The following is a 20,009-nucleotide window of genomic DNA, read 5'->3' on the forward strand; positions in this document are numbered from 1 at the left end:
TGAGCTACAGCTCACTTCACATCCGATGAAGTGAGCTGTAGCTCACGAAAGCTTATGCTCCAATAAATTGGTTAGTCTCTAAGGTGCCACAAGTACTCCTTTTCTTTTTGCGAATACAGACTAACACGGCTGTTACTCTGAAACCTATAAAAAAGGAAGGAATTCCTGGAAACATTTTGGTTGATCTAAGGTTTTTCCAATGCCCAATGTTAGGCCTTTCCGAATGAAGCTGCACTGAAATAAGCACCCCTTTGCTCAACTGCATTAAGACTGGAGTTATTGCATCAACATAGTCACACCAATGCAACTTTCTGTAAATTAGGCAAACCTTAAATGATGACTAAGGGATGGATAAGATAACAGTCTGTACAGGAGGGAAAGGAATTGTTTTTATGGGCCTAGGAGGTATAACTACAAGTAATTGAATTAGATTGTACTAAGGGACGTTTAGGTGGATTATCACGATTAACATCCTAACAGTATGATCAATGAGTGTGTGCAATAGTCTCTTAAAGGAAGTGGTACAAGCCTCATGACTTGGGACACTTAAAGGTAGATTGGACAAATGAAAATTCAGTCAAAACTGCAGTTTCATGGAATCATAGAATCGTAGGACTGGAAGAAAACTCGGGAGGTCATCTGAGCCAGTCCCCGGGACTGAGGCAGGATTTAATATTATCTAGACCATCCCTGATAGGTGTTTGTCCAACCTGCTCTTAAAAACCTCCAATGATAGAGATTCCACAACCTCCCTAGGTAATTTGTTCTGGTGCTTAACTATCCTGACAGTTAGGAAGTTTTCCTAATGTCTACATATCCCTTGTTGCAATTTAAGACCATTGCTTCTTGTCCTGTTCTCAGTAATTAAGAAGAACAATTTATTACTCTCCTCTTTATAACAACCTTTTTACATTGAAGTCATCTGAAGTCACAAACAGAGCTGGGCAAAAATTTTCCATCAAAACTTTTTTCCAATGGAAAAATTGGGTTTTTGACTAAACCAACATTTCCACAAATAGCGTCTGCTTTCCTCAACCCTGTTTGTTTTTCATTGAAGAAGTGAAAACCTGAAAACCGAACAGTTTTGTCTGGACACTGAAATATTTTTTGGGGAGGTTGGTTTTCTGACAAAAAGTTGACATTTTCTGCAGACTGTCCCCCTTTTCTGCCTATTTCTAAGCACAAGTGTCAAAGCAGACATCAACACAAGTTTGCAAGTCTGAACGCCCCAACCTTCTGTATTTCCCCCGATATGTCAGACAGGGCAGAATGATCCCAACAGTGCATTCACCAATGCTTTGCTGATGGGGTTTTTCTTCACTTCCCTCTGGAGACTCTCCACAGCCAAAACGGTATCAGCATCAGTAAGTTTTTTCTTGCTACTCCACCTACATTTACCTTTGTTCGGTTTCACTGCATTACTCCTGGCTGGCCTACTCTAATCCACCCCTCTTCACCTTGGGCATTAATAATATTCCCAGCAGAGGAGGCTACAAGGCCGTCAGTAACACTTTTCTGACGATTAATCACCACAATGAAGCCACACTGGGGTAATGGGCAGGTTCGCCAGCCATTTGCACTGCTCTGGGTAACTGCTTTGCTGAGTTAGGGTGAAATTCACCCCTGTGCAGAGGGCCAGCATAAGTCCTATGCACCAATGTATGTTAGCTCTTTACCCAGAGATGAATATTACCACTAGTGATCGGACAGAACTACGGCACTAGGGCTGTATGAATGAGGGAGACTTACAAGAAACCCAAAGCTTGGTGCCATATAAAATGTCCCATAGAAAAGAGGGAGATGCTGTACTTTAAAAACTGCCTGTGAATTAAGTGAGACAGTCTCTGTTCATACAAATGAGACATGGCAGGTCTGAGGGGTTCACCTTGTAGTGTGATGGGTATAATATGGGGGATATCAAGACTTCCTTTCTTACCACCCTTTGTCTGTCTTGTCTATTTAGATGGTAAGCTCTTACGGGCAGGAACGGTCTCTTACTATGTATTTGTACAGAGCTTAGCACAACTGGGCCCTAATCTCAGTTGGGGTCTCCTGTATTGCCATCTTCAAGTGGTTAAAAATCACAACTCAGACCCCAAAAATCGTAAGATTTTTTTTAAAATGACACATTTTGGGTACTTTTTCTTTGCCTTCAGGTTTCTAAGCCTTTAGGGTACACTCTGCTCAAGTTTCCTAGCTTTTCTCTGCAACTATGAGGGCTAGCAATGTACTTAAAAACAGTACAACCCCCGCCCCAACAAATGCAAACAAGTAAACAAATGAACAATCCCCACCCCCCAAAACAGAGATTCTCACATAATCGCAGGACTCCCGGAGCTGGGGCTTTACCTAACACCAAATATTGTGAGATTTGTGATACAATTATGAGAGAGGGCAAACTGGAGGTTCAGGCCTCTAGGCAGTGTTGAACTGTTACTGTTTCTCCCAATTTACTATGGTGGCTAGGGCAATGGGAAGTGGGGATGGGGCTAGTGTGTGTCCACATGTCCGTGGCTGAATAATATGGAGCGGCTATTGCTCTCACTATTAGCAATGTGCCAGCAGTGGCTAGGTAGAGTTATGCTCTTGCTCATACGCTTGTCCCTTAGGTACTGTAATCTGCACCGACATCTTTGCGGTAATCTACAGTACGCCAGTGCTCCTAAGAATGCCAGGCCTTATTTTTTCATTATTTCATGCATTTACGATCTGACAGACACATAAAGTTACCTCAACCTCCCGTTCCTACGGGGAGATTTGTAATAGAATATATTGATTGTGGCCTCAAGCGATCCTCTTTTGTTTCTTCTGCTTTCTTTCCCCTCCCACCCTTCCTTTTGATACAACCTTTGGGATGAGAAAGAACAGAGCAAACAGAAGACAGCCATTTTGGAAGCGTTCTGCCACCTGAAGCCTTCTGGGTTTTGCTCACGGCAGCTTGTGATCTTATCTCCCCCATCCCAGCAAAAAATTTTTGAAGTGTTTGACAGCAACTTTAGCGCATTAGTGAGGAAAACAAAGGACTTTACATCAATGTGGCCTAAACCAAATTGGGTCATAAAAGGGAGATTAGATAAAACATGAATCCAGCATGAGAATTATTTGAGCGAGGAGAGGATTTTTTTATTGGGCGGGGAGGGGGAAAAGAAAATATCCTTGTGTTATCCAATCAGGCTGGATTTAGCTCACTTTTCTGCTGGCAACCTCCCTAATTTTGTAAAGGAGTCCAATAAAACAAATGTTTCTGCTGGAAAGCTGCCAGTTCAGAAAGGTTCTTAAGCACATGCCTACTTTTAAGCACATGTAACTGCCCTGAAGCCAATAAGATGACTTGTGTGCTTACAGCTAGGTGTAAAATTAAGTATCTTAATGAACTGAGTCTGAAAAAAACCCGCTACCCAGGCTAATATATAATGTTCTGTCAGTTCAGTGTGTTGGTTACCTCACAACTTGGCAGTATTTATCTACCTTTGCCTCCCTGCCTTTCGGTCCCCATCATGGGAGCTGTCTTTAGGAATCTTGTTGCTGTGACAGTGCTATGTACTGATTGGCCTCCAATGAGTATGCTTAACTGATGGTACCTCTTATTTCCTCTGTAGCAGAGATGGGCCTAAAACAGGATCTGAATACCTCTGAATCTCCATGACACCGCCTGGTCAGGGAATGTCTTCCCCATTCTAGCTTGCAAAACTACCACCTTCATTTCATTCCAACCCCTCCCCAAGATGAACTTCTTCAATGATCACAAGGGGTCCCATTCTCAGAAAGGCAGCCTCCCTTTCCACCAGTGCCCACCGCAATTCAGCCACAGCTGCATATGAGGCAGACAAAGGCGCACGTCACTCACATCTGCACCCGCTTTTCTTTCTGTTAGGTGCAAAATTGCAAGTGTAAATTTTGCCGGCGCAAACGTCGCCTGCTACAAGTGAGCTGGTCCTCAGGTCTGTCAACATTTACAACAAGGAATGAGGCAATTAGAAAATAATGATTGTTTGTTTATTTAGGAGGCATCCAATCAGGATTAGGGCCCTACTGTGCTGGGCACCACGCTCCCCCCGCGCCCCCTATAATTACAGTCGCTATAGGCAGAGGGTGGAGTAGATTGGATGGTAACAGCTTACTCAGTTTTACTGAAAAACCGGAGAGAAGCCCAGTTAAAACCTGGACTGCGTGGGAGGCTAAGATACTCAACAATTAGAATACTCTGAGCAGAACTGTTGTTTCTGCTCCACAGAAGCCAAGGCAGAAAATAAGCTCTGAAGGACAAGTAGATTTCTGACTCCACCTTGTTTCTCATGATCAGACAATTACTTTTTGTATAATTTATTAGTAAAAACCACTTGCCCTACCCAGGAGCAGCCCCCTTATAATAAGTCAGTGTATGCAGCTCAGCCCTCATGATTAGCCTTATCACGACAAACCAGTGTGGGCAGCCCAGTGCTTAAGAGCCACCCTACAATAACAAACCAGTGTGCACAGCCCAGGGCTCATGATTCACCTATAACAACGAACAAGTGTGTATACTTTAGCACTCAGAGCTACCCTACAATTCTAAGCCAGTGTGCACCGCTCAGCATTCAGGGTGAGATTTTCAAAACTCAGAACTTGCACTCCTAAATCTCTTAAATGCAACTGAAAAATCTCTTAGGCGCACCGGTGTACTGGGTTAAGAAATTAGCGTGCATGCCCCCAGCACCTGCAATAAGAAGCCAGCGTGTGCACAGGATGATGAAGCAAAAAAGCATTTGGATATGGAAACCTATTTCAGTTTCAAGCTTCCAAGGGGCCTTGTCGTAACCAAGGAAAAGAAAATGTATTTAAAAAAGGGTGGAAGAATACTTTGGCCATCATCTTTGTATAATTACATACAAAGGAGTTACTAGATTACTAAGACTGCATCTTTCTTGAGCCATTATCGCCCTGAGAGAGTCAAATGACCTGTGTGAAATTAACATGGTCAACTAATGCATTTACGGAGAGGGAGTTTCTTAATCCACTTCATGTCTTGCCTCCAGTGCATTGATTCTTGAGGGAACAGAGTTTTGCCATGAAGACTAGAATAGGGTATTATTAGTGATAGTCTGCATATCAATTAAAGATGGAAAACTGGGACTAGAACAGCCTGGAAAGTTGGGGAAGGTCAAATCTGGGCAATTGATGGTTGACCCCTAATTCTGTGATGGCCTGAATCAAAATCTTAGATCCCCAAACCCCCCAATGTTGGAAAAGTTTGGAAATCCAAAACTGATCTTTGCAGTTCAGGTACATCTTTGGTACTGGCCTTCTAATAGAAACTTGCAGATAGCTTTAACTACGGAATGGATGGCTACTTCTTCTCCATAATAAACCACTCATCCATATATATATTTTCCTAGGACCTAATTACTGGGGAAACCAGCCAATGCATAACATTTTGGGACCAGTGGGAGAGGAGCTGAGTAGAGTTATGGATGGTCATCAGGAAGAAGAGCAATATCCATTCACCAGATTGGGGACAATGGTTTCTACCTTACCATGTGCTGACACACTGTAACTTGCCAAACCATGAACCAGGTCATGCCCTTTTTGGAAAGGAATGCCTCTGGTCCTTGAAGATAGGAACTGAACTATCATCAGTGATGTTTCAATGCCACCATGCTAGGCAGGAGCCATCAGAAATACCAGAGTTCTACCAATGCAGCACCAGGCTGGCTGCTTCTGCACCACCTATCAGGCTGGCTGCTTCTGCACCACCTCTCAGCACCACCTATCAGTAGCTAACTGGCAGGGCACTCTTAGTGCAGTAATTCTGTTACTTTGCGTTGGAGACGAGAAACAGCTGTTGCAGGGACAGAATGTATCCATTTTCAAAAGCACTTAAGTGACTTAGGATCCTACTTCCCATTTTCAAAAATCACGTAAGGTTTTTAGGTGCCTAACTCCCACTGAAATAAATCAATGGGAATTAGGTGCCTAAGTACCTTTGAGGATGTTGGTCTTAGAAGCCGAAGTCTCACTGAAAATGCTAAGCACCGATGGGTATAGCGATACAATGATAAAAGACCTGCAGCATGGCCATGGTTGACTCGGGACAGCTTACTCGGGCTTAGGTTTCATCCACACAGGGATTAAAAAACCCTGGCTGGCCTGGGCCAGCTGACTTGGACTCACGGGGATTGGACTGTGGGGCTAAAAATTGCTGTACAGACATCTGGGCTCAGGCTGGATCCCCAACTCCGGGACCCCCCCACTCTCACAGGGTCCCAGAACGTGGTCTCCAGGCCAAGCCCGAATGTCTACACAGCAATTTTTAGCCTCACAGTCCAAACCCCTTGAGTCCAAGTCAGCTGACCCAGGCCAGCCGGGTTTTTTTAATCCCTGTGTGGATGAAACCTAAGCCTGGGTTCTGACTTGGGTTTGAACCCAAGCCCCCCATCCATCCACATACAAATCAGCTGGACTCAGATCAGTAAGCACTCAGGACCCAAGTCATATAACTCATACTGAGGGGGCGCTTCAGAACCCAAGTTCTGCAGTGACTTGGGTCCATGCCCGGGTGGACACAGCTCAAGCCAGAAGGTCTGCTTAGGGCAGTGTGGAGGTGTTAACACGGCTGGGAGACCCGGATCCAGCAGTCATAAATCCAAGTTTACAAGGCAATGTGGATGACCATGTGCAGGCTTGGAAGAGGACAGTCCACAAGCCCAGGTCCTGTAGATCCGTGTTTACAATGCAGTGTAGACATACCCTGTGTGACTTCTGAAAATGGGACACTTCGGATCTTTCGAAAAGTTTATCCAAAGCCTAGACTCCATTTTGCTGCCAGGGGCAGGCTTAAATTCCACCTAAACAAGTGAGTTGTGCTGGTATTTTTGGCACTGTTGTATGTGCTTAGAAATTCCCTTAGCGTACCATGTTTGCTGCCTCCCAACAGAAAACAATTTACTGTCCAGGAGGCTAATCCTGAGGTCATTATTCCGTTTTTAACCAAGTCCTCACTCCAGCAAAGCTCCTGTTGGCTTCAGTGGGAGTTTTATCTTAGTAAGGAATTAACAGAAGCTGAGGGAGGACATGAGCATGGATTCCTTTATCCATTTCTCTAGTTCAGCAAGGAAGATATTAGGGGCTATTTAGTTGTCAAGGAGACCTATTTGCAGGACTCTGTCACGCTGAGATGAAACTGGACATGGACTATACCATACGAAGAATGAAAAATGTTTTGGAACATTTGCAACATGGAGCTACTGCTCTATACGCCGGACTGGTCCAACTGCTTGGAATTAAACTGCAGCCTGGTTCCCACCTCTTAATTACAGGTTGTCTTCAGCCTCAGAATCCTTTCTATGGCTGAGCAAGTGACCGGAACAGCTGCTATCCTCCCTAGTGGTCAGGAAGACGCATCATAGTCACACGATGCCACAGGGAGGAGGATATTGGCCTGTCCCACATTTAGCCTCTTTCTACCAAAGTGCACACACAGACAGTTCCTGTTTTGTGTGCATGTGTGCGTGTGGTGGTGTGGCTCTAGCCAGAGACCTAGTGGAAAAGATAGAAGCCAGAGAATTGCAGAACTAATCTTTCTTTAGGGTCCACAACACAGATTCTGTACAACAACAGGTGACATCCCCTCCCCCGTGCAGTTACCTGTGCTAGTCATGTGTATCCAGCGGTTCCCACAACTCTTCAGTAGGGACGGTTAGCATCCTTCGGCCTCTTCAGCTGCACCTTCAGCCTCTTCATGCCAATCTGGAAACCATTCATAGCCTGGATGGCAGCCTGGGCACTGGCGGGGTTGTCAAAACTCACAAACCCTGTCAAAACAGGAGGCAAGGCGGGGGGTTTAACGAACTGAAGGGGGCTGCAGCACTACATGCAAGACCACTTAGAATGAACATGGGGTGTGGGGGAGGAAAGGACTGGGGAGGTGGGTGGGAGGGAGGGAGGGTGAGGGGAAGATGGTTGCCAATGGGGTGGGTTGTTACAGATCACAGTATCTGATCCGAAAGCAGTTCCAGACATCACACCACACAGAGTCCGGGGCCCTGAGTGTTTGCACCCCAGCATTAATGCACGCAGCTCTGAGGCTATGTCTAACTGCGAGTTGGCACTTGTCATGAGTCATTTTCAAGGCACTTATTCTGTGTGTGTCTCTCTCTCTCCCAAGGCTGGGGTAAATCTGCTTCTACCACCCTTGATGTTTCCCTCTTATCTTCTCTGCAGCACCTTCTCCTCTCCCTGCTGCATCTATGAATGAGGGAACTTGATATAGCCATAACTACTTGCTTATAATGGCAGAGTAAATATGGGAGAACCCAATGACTTTCCCATGCCAACCTGAGCTGGCTCAAACCCTAGACCATCAGCACTGAAAGCTTGAACAGTTATCACTTGAAGTGAAGGAGCAGCTCTGTTAACTGATAGCTGTAGGGGACTCTTATTCACACCTTTGAGGGAGGCAAACACCCACACTTCCCTAATGGGGGTTACATGAGTAGCTCGGGTTACTCTGCATGGCATCTAGACAGCACTGCGCTTTGCAAGCGAGCTCGCTGTGATGGGAATCACCCTCAGTGACTGGACATGTGAATGGGGTAATTATAAGGGGCTAAGGGGACCACTTTGGGACCAGACGAGCGAGGGCAGGTCAGTTCCCAGCATGTTGGGACAGAGGCTGAGCAGAGATGCAGCTAGACCAAGTCCATGGTGTGCTGGAGTAGCCAGCCTAGTTTACATACTTGGAACGGAGTCTTATTTATTATTTTGTAATGGGGGAGAGCGGAGCTTGTCATTGTGGCTTCGCCCCCCCAATGGCTGGAGGCCATTATAATGACACGGATGCTAATGGGATTAGCTACTACTTGGGGTCCTACTTTAGATCCAGCAATAGAAACCTGTGCTTCTGAAGACTGCTGGGAGTTCTGCCCTCCCTTCCGGGTGCGCATTTAGCTGGTAATTGGTGTCTGGCGAAGCATGAGGCAACCACAACATGCCAGAAATGCCCCTCATGCTCCAGCCATGAGCATCCTCATGTGTTGTCCGCCTCCCTTGGGTCTGTGCATAGATACTGTGTAACAGCCTGTGCTGGTCATCCCCCTACACAGGGCTCCGGCAGCACAAACCATCCAGGGTCTGCTGATAAACAGGGTGAGGCAAAGAGGCAGTTTTAGAACCCCCAAAAGCTAAGGATGAGCCCTTGCTGACAGATACATGCCTGCCCCTGACAATGGAATGGAACGTGGTTTGCAGCCCTGCCCCTCCATACGCTCAGAGTCCTCATCAGTGTCTCATCTCTGAGCTAATCCTTGGCTATCAGCAAGTCTCACATGCTACAGGACTGATTTCTTTCACAAATCACACACAGACACACACACACAAACCAGTCTTAAACCCACACACTCTCTGCCTTTGGCTGTTAATGCAGCTCTGTGAGAGGCCGTGAAACGAATGAAATTAAGGGTTACATCAAGGTGAGATGATATCCTACGTGAGTGTGGCAGTCACATCTTCAAGTGGCAGTGATGGGTCAGCACATGGAACTAACTTGTGCTCCCTTCCCCAGCACCAAAGTCAGTAATCAGTTCTTTGTGGAGTTGCCCTTAGAGCACAACACAGATGAGGAGGTTCTGGTATTGCAGTGGTGAAGATAGGAGCAAAGACCTTTGCTTGCCCCTCATGCTTGACGTTTGCTTGCCCCTCATTTCTTGACAGAAAGCTGGAGCGCAATGGTAGAGGAAACTCATGAAAGAGTCAATCAGATCTTGGATGTTGTTACATAACAATTATCCTGCCCCCGGGATCATGGATCAGCCAAGAAGAGGTCTGATAATGTGAGGATTCTAGGTTGTGTGTGATTGGTTGACTGACTTGTCACTCAATAGGGCCCTGATCCTGCTGCGAATGAAGGAGCTAGCAAAGCTCCCATGGACTTCAGTGGAGCAGGAGCAGGCCCTGGGAGCTGCAATGGGTGTATTTCCCTAGATCACTAAGTTGAAATTGCTAGTCACCTGGCCCATGTCTTTGAATGCAGCTCTTAATGAGAGCTGTTTCCCCCCCCCCCCCAACTCTCTTCTAGGCTCTTAGTGCTCTTATTCCAGACATGAGAAGAACATGCCTCATGCCAAGTTGGGCTGGTTTCAGCTGGGTAACTACCAACAGTCATGTATTGAACTACCTCTGAATGTGGGGTTCCACCCTCTCAGCTGTCTCCCTTGCAAAATACATTGTGCCCACCGTTTCCATAGCCCAGGACCCATCTGTCTAGGATCTACATCCTGATGTTACAGCGGTGCTAATTAATGGATGTCTGGGTCGGGCACTCCTGAAGGCGGTGCCCGAGGTGGGAACTTAGTCAAACTCTCACAGACAAGAAACTCCAGCTGCGTGTCAGCCACATGCTCTATTGTGCTGCTTTTCTACAGAGGCAGTGGGATTTAGTAGGATTTGTTTTGCACCAGTACATCTATGCTCCACGCAGGGCTTTACACTGGGGTAACGACAACGATGTAGTTGGTCCACTGACAGTTTCTCTTGTCTGAACAAGCTCAAAGCCTTATAATGGTGCTACTAAGCCATAGCTTTTACAGTAGACTTCTGAGGGTGACCGTTCTGTGTAACACCACATGGAATACTAACGGGTGGCACTTGCGAAGATGATAGAAAAGGTGGTCACCAACCATGTTGCACAGATGGCATAGGGAAAAAAAGCAGGGAGAGGTACCTGGATGTTCTTTGGTATTGGGTATGTACCCTGGGCCAGGCTTAGGGTTCTTTAGAATGTCCTTTTTTCAGACTTCTTTCATCAAATGTCACAATTTTCCACTGGTACTTCAGTGCATGGCATGAAAAATGCTCTGCTAGCCAGAAGCTGGTGTGGCATTTCCCAGGAGCAGAGAGCCAATGTCTCCCGTCTAAAGGTGATCGTTTTGGCCACGAGTGCCTGATGTGCTTGGGAGGCTCTGTTACAGGTTGTATAGAGCTGAGTGTATTATTTCTGGGGGATGCTTTGCAGGCTGGTAAGGCAGTTACCTGGACTCCAAATAGCAGAGATGCTCTGGTTCAACTTGAAAGCTGAGATGCCACAGTGCTGGGCGATGGATTGATAGACAATAGTGACTTTTCAGGTCAGATGCCTGCTAGTGGATTAGATAACGGCCACCTCATGCCATTCTTCTTCTGAAGAAATTTTGCAAGCAGGATAATGACAATGAGCAACATTTTGCTCTCTATTATTCAAGGGTGAATCCAGAGTAACTCCACCAACTTCAGCAGATCTACTCCAGTTTTAAACTGCCAACACTTAGAGGGGAATTTGGCACAAAAAATACGCCTTAAACATTTTACTGAATGTCTTTAATTCTGGGGTCTGCTGCTATTGACTTTAAAGCACTACTTTAATGCACCACCCATTCTGGTTAACACCCCCTACTTTTTAACATCTCTCCTGCATTGTGGTCCCCACTCTTGAAGGACAAAGAAAGAGAGGGAGAGGTTAAAAAGCTTAAAGCAGTTTCTGTGCATCAGTTAATTAATAAACTGAGAAAGATATGTACCAGTCTGTAGATGGTTGGTAGGAGGACACGGTTTTGTGATAAATCTATTTTATGTTTTTTTCAGAAATTTATGTAAAACGGCCGATCTAATAAATGATTTACCAAGGTAGTAAAGGATCAAGAAATTTGCTAGGACTGCAGCTCAGAGCGTTGAATCTCCCTTGTTCTGCACTTCTTAGCGTATGTGCAACGTGCCTCAAGTGGTACGTGACCAGGATTCATCTCCGAATTTGGTCCGCTGGTTGAATCAGTAGCTTCCCCGACTAGGGCTGGGTACGGATGGGGAGTGTGATGTGAACGCTGATCCATGCCTTCCCTGTTCTGCACTGCACTGCACTTCCAAAAAGTTGTCAGCTACAGAGTCCATGGCTTCTCCTGACCCACCTCTCCCTCCCTGACTGTGACATGACCAGTGGGCAGCAACAAGGACAGAATAATGGGGAGCTGGATTTTCCCCATCCCCCATTTCTTTCCCTGGCTGTTGCTTCAGGCTGCAGAAAAGTGGGACTCTTAGGGGCTCTCAGAGCACAGCATGCCTTTCCCACCACAGAAACAGTCTTGGATGGGTTGCGTCCAGAGCGGGCTCCAGCTTTTTTGCCACCCCAAGCGGCGAAGGGAAAAAACCCCCAAACCAAGCCAGGTTGAGCTGCCGCCGAAGTGCCGCCGAAGAGGAAGAGAGGGACTGCAGGGCCTGCCGTGATGATGGACGGAATGCCGCCCCTTTCTATTGGACGCCCCAGGCGCCTGCTTCCTTCACTGGTGCCTGGAGCTGGACCTGGTTGCAACACTGTGGGGCACTAAGAAGGTTGCTCCCTGACTGCTCTTCCATTTAAACCACCCCAGATGGGGAGTGGGGAGAATGGGGAAGAGCAGATCACATGTCTACTTCAGAGGTGTACTTGAACGCTGCTTTGCACCCCAAAACACTTCAGCCTTGATCCTGCAGGTCCTTGCGAGGTGCTAATAAGCACCAGAGTAAATGGTAGCCATGTGTGGGCATGAGTTAGGCTAAGCATTCAGCCCAGTCCTCAGTGGTTGTATGGCAAGTCTCAAAGTCTTGTGTGCCCACTCCCTTAGTGGCAGGGTGCAAGGAGAATGGGTGGTGTGAGGAGATACAGCCTCAGGCACAATTATCAACATGCAAGTGAGCCTCTTGCCTACCCACAGCCACTCTTAGGTTTCACTCCTTCTACTAGGCTGGAATACCATGGTGTCCATTGCAGCAGGCTCTCTTCAGCATGTGATCCTCTGGGCTTTCTGCTCAGCACCAGGCTTGGTGACTGCACAGGGCAGGATCAAGTCCAGCATGTATGTAGCTGTGCAAACAATGAGACATCGCTCAGTTGCTATTAGAGATAGGCCCGAACCCAAACCAGTCCCATTCCTAGAGATCTGAGCAGAGAAGCTGAGGATGGAATGGATATGGAGAGTGACCGAACTCATGCCTACAGATGAACCTTCTAGGACATAGTTATAACATTGTTAGGGTGACATATGGGGGGAGGGAGAGAGGAACGCTTGCACTTGTCATTGCTCAGGTTGTGTCTGTTGTGTGGCTAAGAAAGGACTTCAGGTCTCCTGGACTTGGCACTCTTGTCACCTACACTAAATTTGCTTCAATGAGCGAATTAATGAGTGGGAAAGAAAGATACAGAACATATCCACTCTCTCAGCAGAGCTGATTCCTTCAGTGTGGCTAACTGCCGGGAGGTTTCTGCAGTTCTTTGTAAGCATATTGCTCCAGGGATGGTCACTCCCTTAAGACCTTCATTTTCCCACACTTTGTAGGCAGGAACTCAAGTGATTCCTGGAGCATGATTGTGTTGGCTTAATATTTCCAACAAAGAGAAACAGGAAGCTAAAATGAGAACCGAAGTTGTGAAGGAAACATACTGCAAGGGCCCATGCTACACTGGCTGAGGAATGGACTGGATTTCTTAGCAGGCCTTTTCCATCTTCATTTACTGTTATTCCTGGGTTTGACATACTGATGAGCCAATAACCAGCGTTTGTCCTTTTTTCCTTCTGGCACTGGAAGCATCTTCCATCAGAAGACGCAAGTTCTGCACACACATACTACCATCGAGCTGGGCACTGCTGAGAATCTAATCCAAGCCTGAGCAGCCCGGGGAATATTCTGTTGTCCTCAACTTCTTGGTGCTGGGATGGCCTGTGGAGGAAAGCTTAGTCACAATGAACTGTTGGGATGGGGGCTGGAAAGCAGCAGCCCTTAGCTGTTCTCTGTCAGAAGAACATACTGTGTCTAAGAAATTCTTTATCTCATGGTTAAAAGTGCTTTAAAAACTAAACCATGAATGAGTCACTATAAAAAAAATAGTGACCCCAATTCAATTTACGTCCCTTTGTTTTCCATGTATCACAACCAAGCATTTTTGAGAACTCTCCTTGTGTTCAGAGACAGAGACAACAGCCTTTAGCCTCAAATCAAAGTGGTTTTAGACTGAAAGCACATGGCTGCACTTTGTGCGTGGAGAAAAAAATGTAACTCTCCTATTCTCCAGCTTCATGTTCTTTTTTTCCCCAAGTAGTGTCCCTGGTTCATCATGGGGTAGCCCACAGCTTCAGACTGATCTTGGTGGCATGTCTCTTCACTCCAGTCCCCGGTTGAATATGTTCTGACTTTTCCCATGTGACATCAGTGGCTTGAAGTAATGCCCAATATATAGGTAATTCATCACACACACTTTTCTGACAGCCACTCCAGAAAACAATGGTTGTTAACTTATTGCAGGTGGTTGTCAGAAGTAAATGGGAACTGGAATCCTTCGTCCTCTTTTGTTCCCTTTCCGTATCCCTAATATGTTCGATTCACAGGTGAGGAGGTAGCAGCCTCAATGGAAGTGGGAAGCAACTCTGGTAGTTGAGGAAAGTTTGGGACTGGATAGGGAGGCTGAATTCCCAGTTTTTGTTATTTATCACAGTAGCACCTAGATACCCCAACTGAGACCAGGGCCTCACTCTGCTGGATGCTGTACATACCCATCATAAGAAACAGTCCCCTTCCCCAAAGGGCTTACAGTCTAAATAGACAAGACAGACTAAAGGTGAAACTGAGGCACACACTGGCAACGTGACTTGCTCAACAGCATACAGCAGGCCAGCGACAGAACCAGGAACACAACCCAGCTCTCCTGACCATGCATCCCATAGCCAATCATCTCACAGCTCCTCTGTCGGTCAATAGAAAATGATTGAGTAACTGCATGCAGTCCACAAAATACAATAGTTTGTTGGAGGGTCCCATGCTAAATTGCTCCCGTCAGCGCTAAATCAACGGCACCGTCTGGATGACTACAAGCACAGAGCGACCATAGTCAGGACTGTTCAAATAGGGTTCTACATGAATCCCAGATGACCAAACGACCACTCTCTCTGCCACAGAGCAGATGCAGATCTAGTGTCCTTCTAATGGAACACTCACAGGAAACCCACTCAGAAACCTTGCAGCATCAGCTCACACAGCACAATCATGAGGTCCAACTGTTGTATATTTCATCAGCACAGAATGATGCCCACAGTCCAGACAAGTACTTTTGTTTAGAAAAAACACCCGATAGTCCCATAATTTATTGTTGTGATTTTTTGCAGTTGTTCTGTTTTGCTTCTCCTTTCCTTTCTCCCTTTCATTTGTTGCTTTCACATTCTACATCTGTTCAGACTGTAACCTCTTTACAGTGGCCCAAGTTTTCAGAAGTGGCGAGTGATTTTGGGTGCTCAACTTAAGACACCTGATTTTCAGAAAGATGCTGAGCCATTGAAAATCAGGCCATTTTTTCACATCTGAAGCTGGGCATGCACCAAAATGAGGCAATGAAAATCGCTCGTCGCTTTTGAAAAATTAGGCCAGTGTATTTATTTAGGGTCTATCATGGACAACGTTCCCTCTAATTTTTGACAGGTCATGTGCGCAGAAAATGTCTTCTGTGCAAATTGTTGTGCTGTGCAAATTTTTGTGCACGTGGTGTTCCGCCGTGTGCGTGGGGTTTAGGATCTGTGTGGGCACACACATGCGCACAGCTTAGAGGGAACAGTGATTGCGTACCATCCAAAAGGTATGGCTGACTGTTATTTATTGATAATTAATTAAGAATAATAAGGAAAGATAGATATAGGCTGCCATTCCATGTGTCTAGATTTGCTCCTGAGAAAATAACAGGTCAGGTTTCAAGGAAACTAGATGTGAAAAATTAGGGAGGGTTAAGGTCAGTGCGTGGCTACTGGTTATGGCATACCTTCCCCTAACCCAGGAGGAGGGTGGATTGAGCTAGCTGCACAATGACTTTTAAAACTGCAGGCAAAAAATGTGCATGCAATTGGATGCTTCATTTGCACATGCAGTTAACATCACTGAATGCATGATTTGTGTATATTGCATACACAAGTGGCCTCTTGGACACATAACTGCCCATTTACATGGGCAACTGCCAGATTTGTCCATGCTGTGGTGGTAACTGCACATGAAAATTAGGCGCTCACTTTTAAAGACACAATGACCAATGTCATGCTGACCATGCCAGCATTAACTGGAGCCAGCTCCCCACCACTCAGCGAAGCGCTCATCCAAGGGACGACCCAGAGAAGCAGATCTCCTGCACTCTAGGGGCTGGCACAGGTAGCAGGGCAGATGTATTACCCTACCTATCTTAAGTCCTTATATGGCCCCCATTACTCTAGTATCTGAGAACCTCACGATTGTCATTGCATTATCCACAGCACCCAGTGAAGGAGGAAAGTGCGTTTATCCTCATTTTACGCATGAGGAACTGAGGGTACAGAGAGTATCATAGAATATCAGGGTTGGAAGGGACCCCTGAAGGTCATCTAGTCCAACCCCCTGCTCGAAGCAGGACCAATTCCCAGTGAAATCATCCCAGCCAGGGCTTTGTCAAGCCTGACCTTAAAAACCTCTAAGGAAGGAGATTCTACCACCTCCCGAAGTAACGCATTCCAGTGTTTCACCACCCTCTTAGTGAAAAAGTTTTTCCTAATATCCAATCTAAACCTCCCTCATTGCAACTTGAGACCATTACTCCTCGTTCTGTCATCTGCTACCATTGAGAACAGTCTAGAGCCATCCTCTTTGGAACCCCCTTTCAGGTAGTTGAAAGCAGCTATCAAATCCCCCCTCATTCTTCTCTTCTGCAGGCTAAACAATCCCAGCTCCCTCAGCCTCTCCTCATAAGTCATGTGTTCTAGACCCCTAATCATTTTTGTTGCCCTTCGCTGGACTCTCTCCAATTTATCCACATCCTTCTTGTAGTGTGGGGCCCAAAACTGGACACAGTACTCCAGATGAGGCCTCACCAATGTCGAATAGAGGGGAACGATCACGTCCCTCGATCTGCTTGCTATACCCCTACTTATACATCCCAAAATGCCATTGGCCTTCTTGGCAACAAGGGCACACTGCTGACTCATATCCAGCTTCTCGTCCACTGTCACCCCTAGGTCCTTTTCCGCAGAACTGCTGCCTAGCCATTCGGTCCCTAGTCTGTAGCGGTGCATTGGATTCTTCCATCCTAAGTGCAGGACCCTGCACTTATCCTTATTGAACCTCATCAGATTTCTTTTGGCCCAATCCTCCAATTTGTCTAGGTCCTTCTGTATCCTATCCCTCCCCTCCAGCGTATCTACCACTCCTCCCAGTTTAGTATCATCCGCAAATTTGCTGAGAGTGCAATCCACACCATCCTCCAGATCATTTATGAAGATATTGAACAAAATCGGCCCCAGGACCGACCCTTGGGGCACTCCACTTGATACCGGCTGCCAACTAGACATGGAGCCATTGATCACTACCCGTTGAGCCCGACAATCTAGCCAGCTTTCTACCCACCTTATAGTGCATTCATCCAGCCCATAACTAAGTGACTTGCCCAAGGTCACACAGGAAGTCTGTGGCAAAGCAGGGAAATGAACCAGGATAACACTCCAACCACTGAACCATTCTTCCATCACTAGCCGTCTGTTGCATCTCTGCAAGTTCACCTGGATTTCAGGAGAGCCATTGGTTTAGGGGGATAAGCCCTTCCCATTCCCCAGAGGCAGAGCACATCAATCCTTGCCTGCCCATAGAATCATTAGATGGGCTCTCCCTGCAGTACAAACTCAGGGAGCTCCCCTTGCCCTCCATCAGAAAACCCTGCTTAGGGGACAATGTGCCCTGAGTGAAGATATACGGCTCCTAACGTGCTGACAGCTCTTTACAAAAAGTAAATAATAATGAAGAATAACAACATGCAATTGTCTGGCTGCTGGCCCACCTACTGGGGAAAAAGTGCATCGCTTTGCCCTTGGTCTGTCTCAGAACGTGCCTTACTTTGATTGCTAAAGCCACCAAATTGTGAGGCACCGAAGTGGGAAGACTTTTCTGTGGGGGAGGAAACAGTCTGCTTCAAAACAGCTTGTCGTCTCAGTGTCGGAGCCTACTCCTCTGCAGCCTGTCCCCTCCACCTCCTTATTACCTCAGCTCCTTTCATTTCTCATCTCTTCTATTTACACCCGTGCTGATGCCTCTCAATTTCTCTCTGCCCTCGTTTATTAGTCCTATCGATGAATGGAGGTTTTCATTTAATTATTCTGCAAGGTCTTTACCTGGCCATGTTCCTTAAACCATGCACTAGTTGCTGTCGTGCAATTTTTTAGCACTGTAAAGAATTTCAGGATACAGTTTGTATGAAAGTAGCTCTATAATGTACATGCGTATTTGAAGGTATTGTACTGTAATGTGATTTATAGCTATTGAAACCCTCAGTAATGGAGTATGTCTGAAGACCAAGGACATCATTTCGGCTATTTTCCAGTGTCTAATGGAGTTGGATGACTTTTGGAATATTTAACCTTGTGCTGGTCTTTTACCATCTCTTGATGCAATAGATATATAGATAAGAAATATTTCTGCTCTGCATTTGGAAAGAAGCAGGATGATGTATTTATATCTTAAAGTGACAATAAAAAAACTATTCCATCAGTTACTAGGGAGGATGTACAGCAATGATTAAAGTTAAATATGTATAAATCTGCAGGACCAGATAACTTGCATCCAAGAGTATTAAGAGAAGTGGCCAAGGAGTTCTCTGAACCATTAACTTTGATTTTTAACAAATCTGGGTACACTGAGGACTGAGAAAAAGCTAATGTTGTGCCAAGATTTAAAAAGTATAACAGGATGATGTAGGAAACTATAGGCTGGTTAGCCGGACACCGATGTGGGGCAATATCATGGAAAGGCTGATATTGAATGCAGTCAGTAAAGAATGAAAAGATAGCAGCATAATTAATGCCATTCAACACAGTTTTATGGAAAATAGGGGTCTTGTCAAAAAAAAAACAACTCGATTCTTTTGTCATGAGATCACAAGTCTGGTTGATAAAGGTAACTGTAGTGACATAATACATGTAGACTTCTGTAAGGCATAAGTCCCGCATGACATTCTGATAAAAAATAGCACTATAGAAAGTCAATGCAGCCTATATTAAAGAGACAACTAACGGGGCATGTTAAAGGGCTTTCCCTTCACCCGCTCCCCTGGTTCTTGACACGCAGACAGAGAGCAAAAGACCAGAAGTCCGAAGTGCAGACAATGCGATGTTTATTGGGGATTTGTTCCAAGCAAACATATTCCGAAGCCCTTTACACCAGTCGGGCTTATCTCTATACGCCGATAGAGTTTTCCCCTTCCCCTTCCCCAGCTACAGTTCTACATGCCAACAGAACCCCCTAGCTCCGCACCCCAATGGAGCTCCCTCTTGCCAGTGTTCTGTTCCCAGCTCTGATGCTGCAGAGCCTTGCCTGTGTCCCCTATTCCCAGTCCCCCATTTGTCTATTACCGTTATCATTCCCCTTCCCACTCCTCCTCCTTAACAGGCCCAAATAGACCTGCAATGCACGCCCCAGTCACACCCCTTATAACTTATGGTCAGGTTCTGTTCTGGAGGGTCGAGAGTCGGGGGTCTTCATCCCACCTCTTTTGTACCCCATAGGAGGGGTAAGGAGTTTCTCTGGTCTTTTAGTGTTTTACCTCCTGCCTCAAATCCCCCCTTGGCCCTCCCAACTGTTTGCCTGACCTTGCCTTGAGATAAGGAGTTGAGGCAGTTGTCAAGTGTATGCTCATATATTACACTCCCATCATGCTCAGTAACACTGTAACTGTGCTATCCCTTCTCTCTTCCCATTGTACGAAAAACCCCATCTGGTTGTGGGAAATGCAACACATGGTGTCTTTGTTCATTGTTATTCACACATATTAGTATAAGATATACAATTATCAAAAAGTCAAACCCAAAATTCTATCGCAGGCTGACAACCAAGCCTATATGCTAACAAGGCATACGATCACAAATGGTGTGGAGAAAGTGACTAGGGAAACATTATTTACCCCTTCACATAACACAAAAACCAGGAGTCACCCAATTAAATTAACAGGCAGTAGATTTAAAACAAACATAAGTAAGTACTTC

The 20,009-nt window shown here is 45.9% G+C and overlaps 1 protein-coding gene across 13 annotated transcripts in view; it reads right to left on the reverse strand.

Annotated features, from left to right (window-relative positions):
- Nucleotides 1-20,009, reverse strand: part of CELF4 (CUGBP Elav-like family member 4) — an 889,815-nt gene that overhangs the window by 28,502 nt on the left and 841,304 nt on the right. For 12 of the 13 annotated variants that reach the window (XR_012158835.2, XR_012158834.2, XM_073343422.2 and 9 more), the window contains exon 12: nt 7,624-7,790. Coding sequence is in view for 11 of the 13 variants with exons in the window: in XM_073343422.2 (XP_073199523.1) it covers nt 7,663-7,790 (128 nt within the window). In the remaining 2 variants the exon portion in view is untranslated. Of the gene's footprint in view, nt 1-2,730; nt 2,848-7,623; nt 7,791-20,009 lie in introns of those variants that run through there. The other variant, XM_073343420.1, reaches the window with a different exon arrangement.

This window comes from Lepidochelys kempii, chromosome 5 (genome assembly GCF_965140285.1).
Source record: "Lepidochelys kempii isolate rLepKem1 chromosome 5, rLepKem1.hap1, whole genome shotgun sequence".
In the NCBI taxonomy this organism is placed as follows: Eukaryota; Metazoa; Chordata; order Testudines; family Cheloniidae; genus Lepidochelys; species Lepidochelys kempii.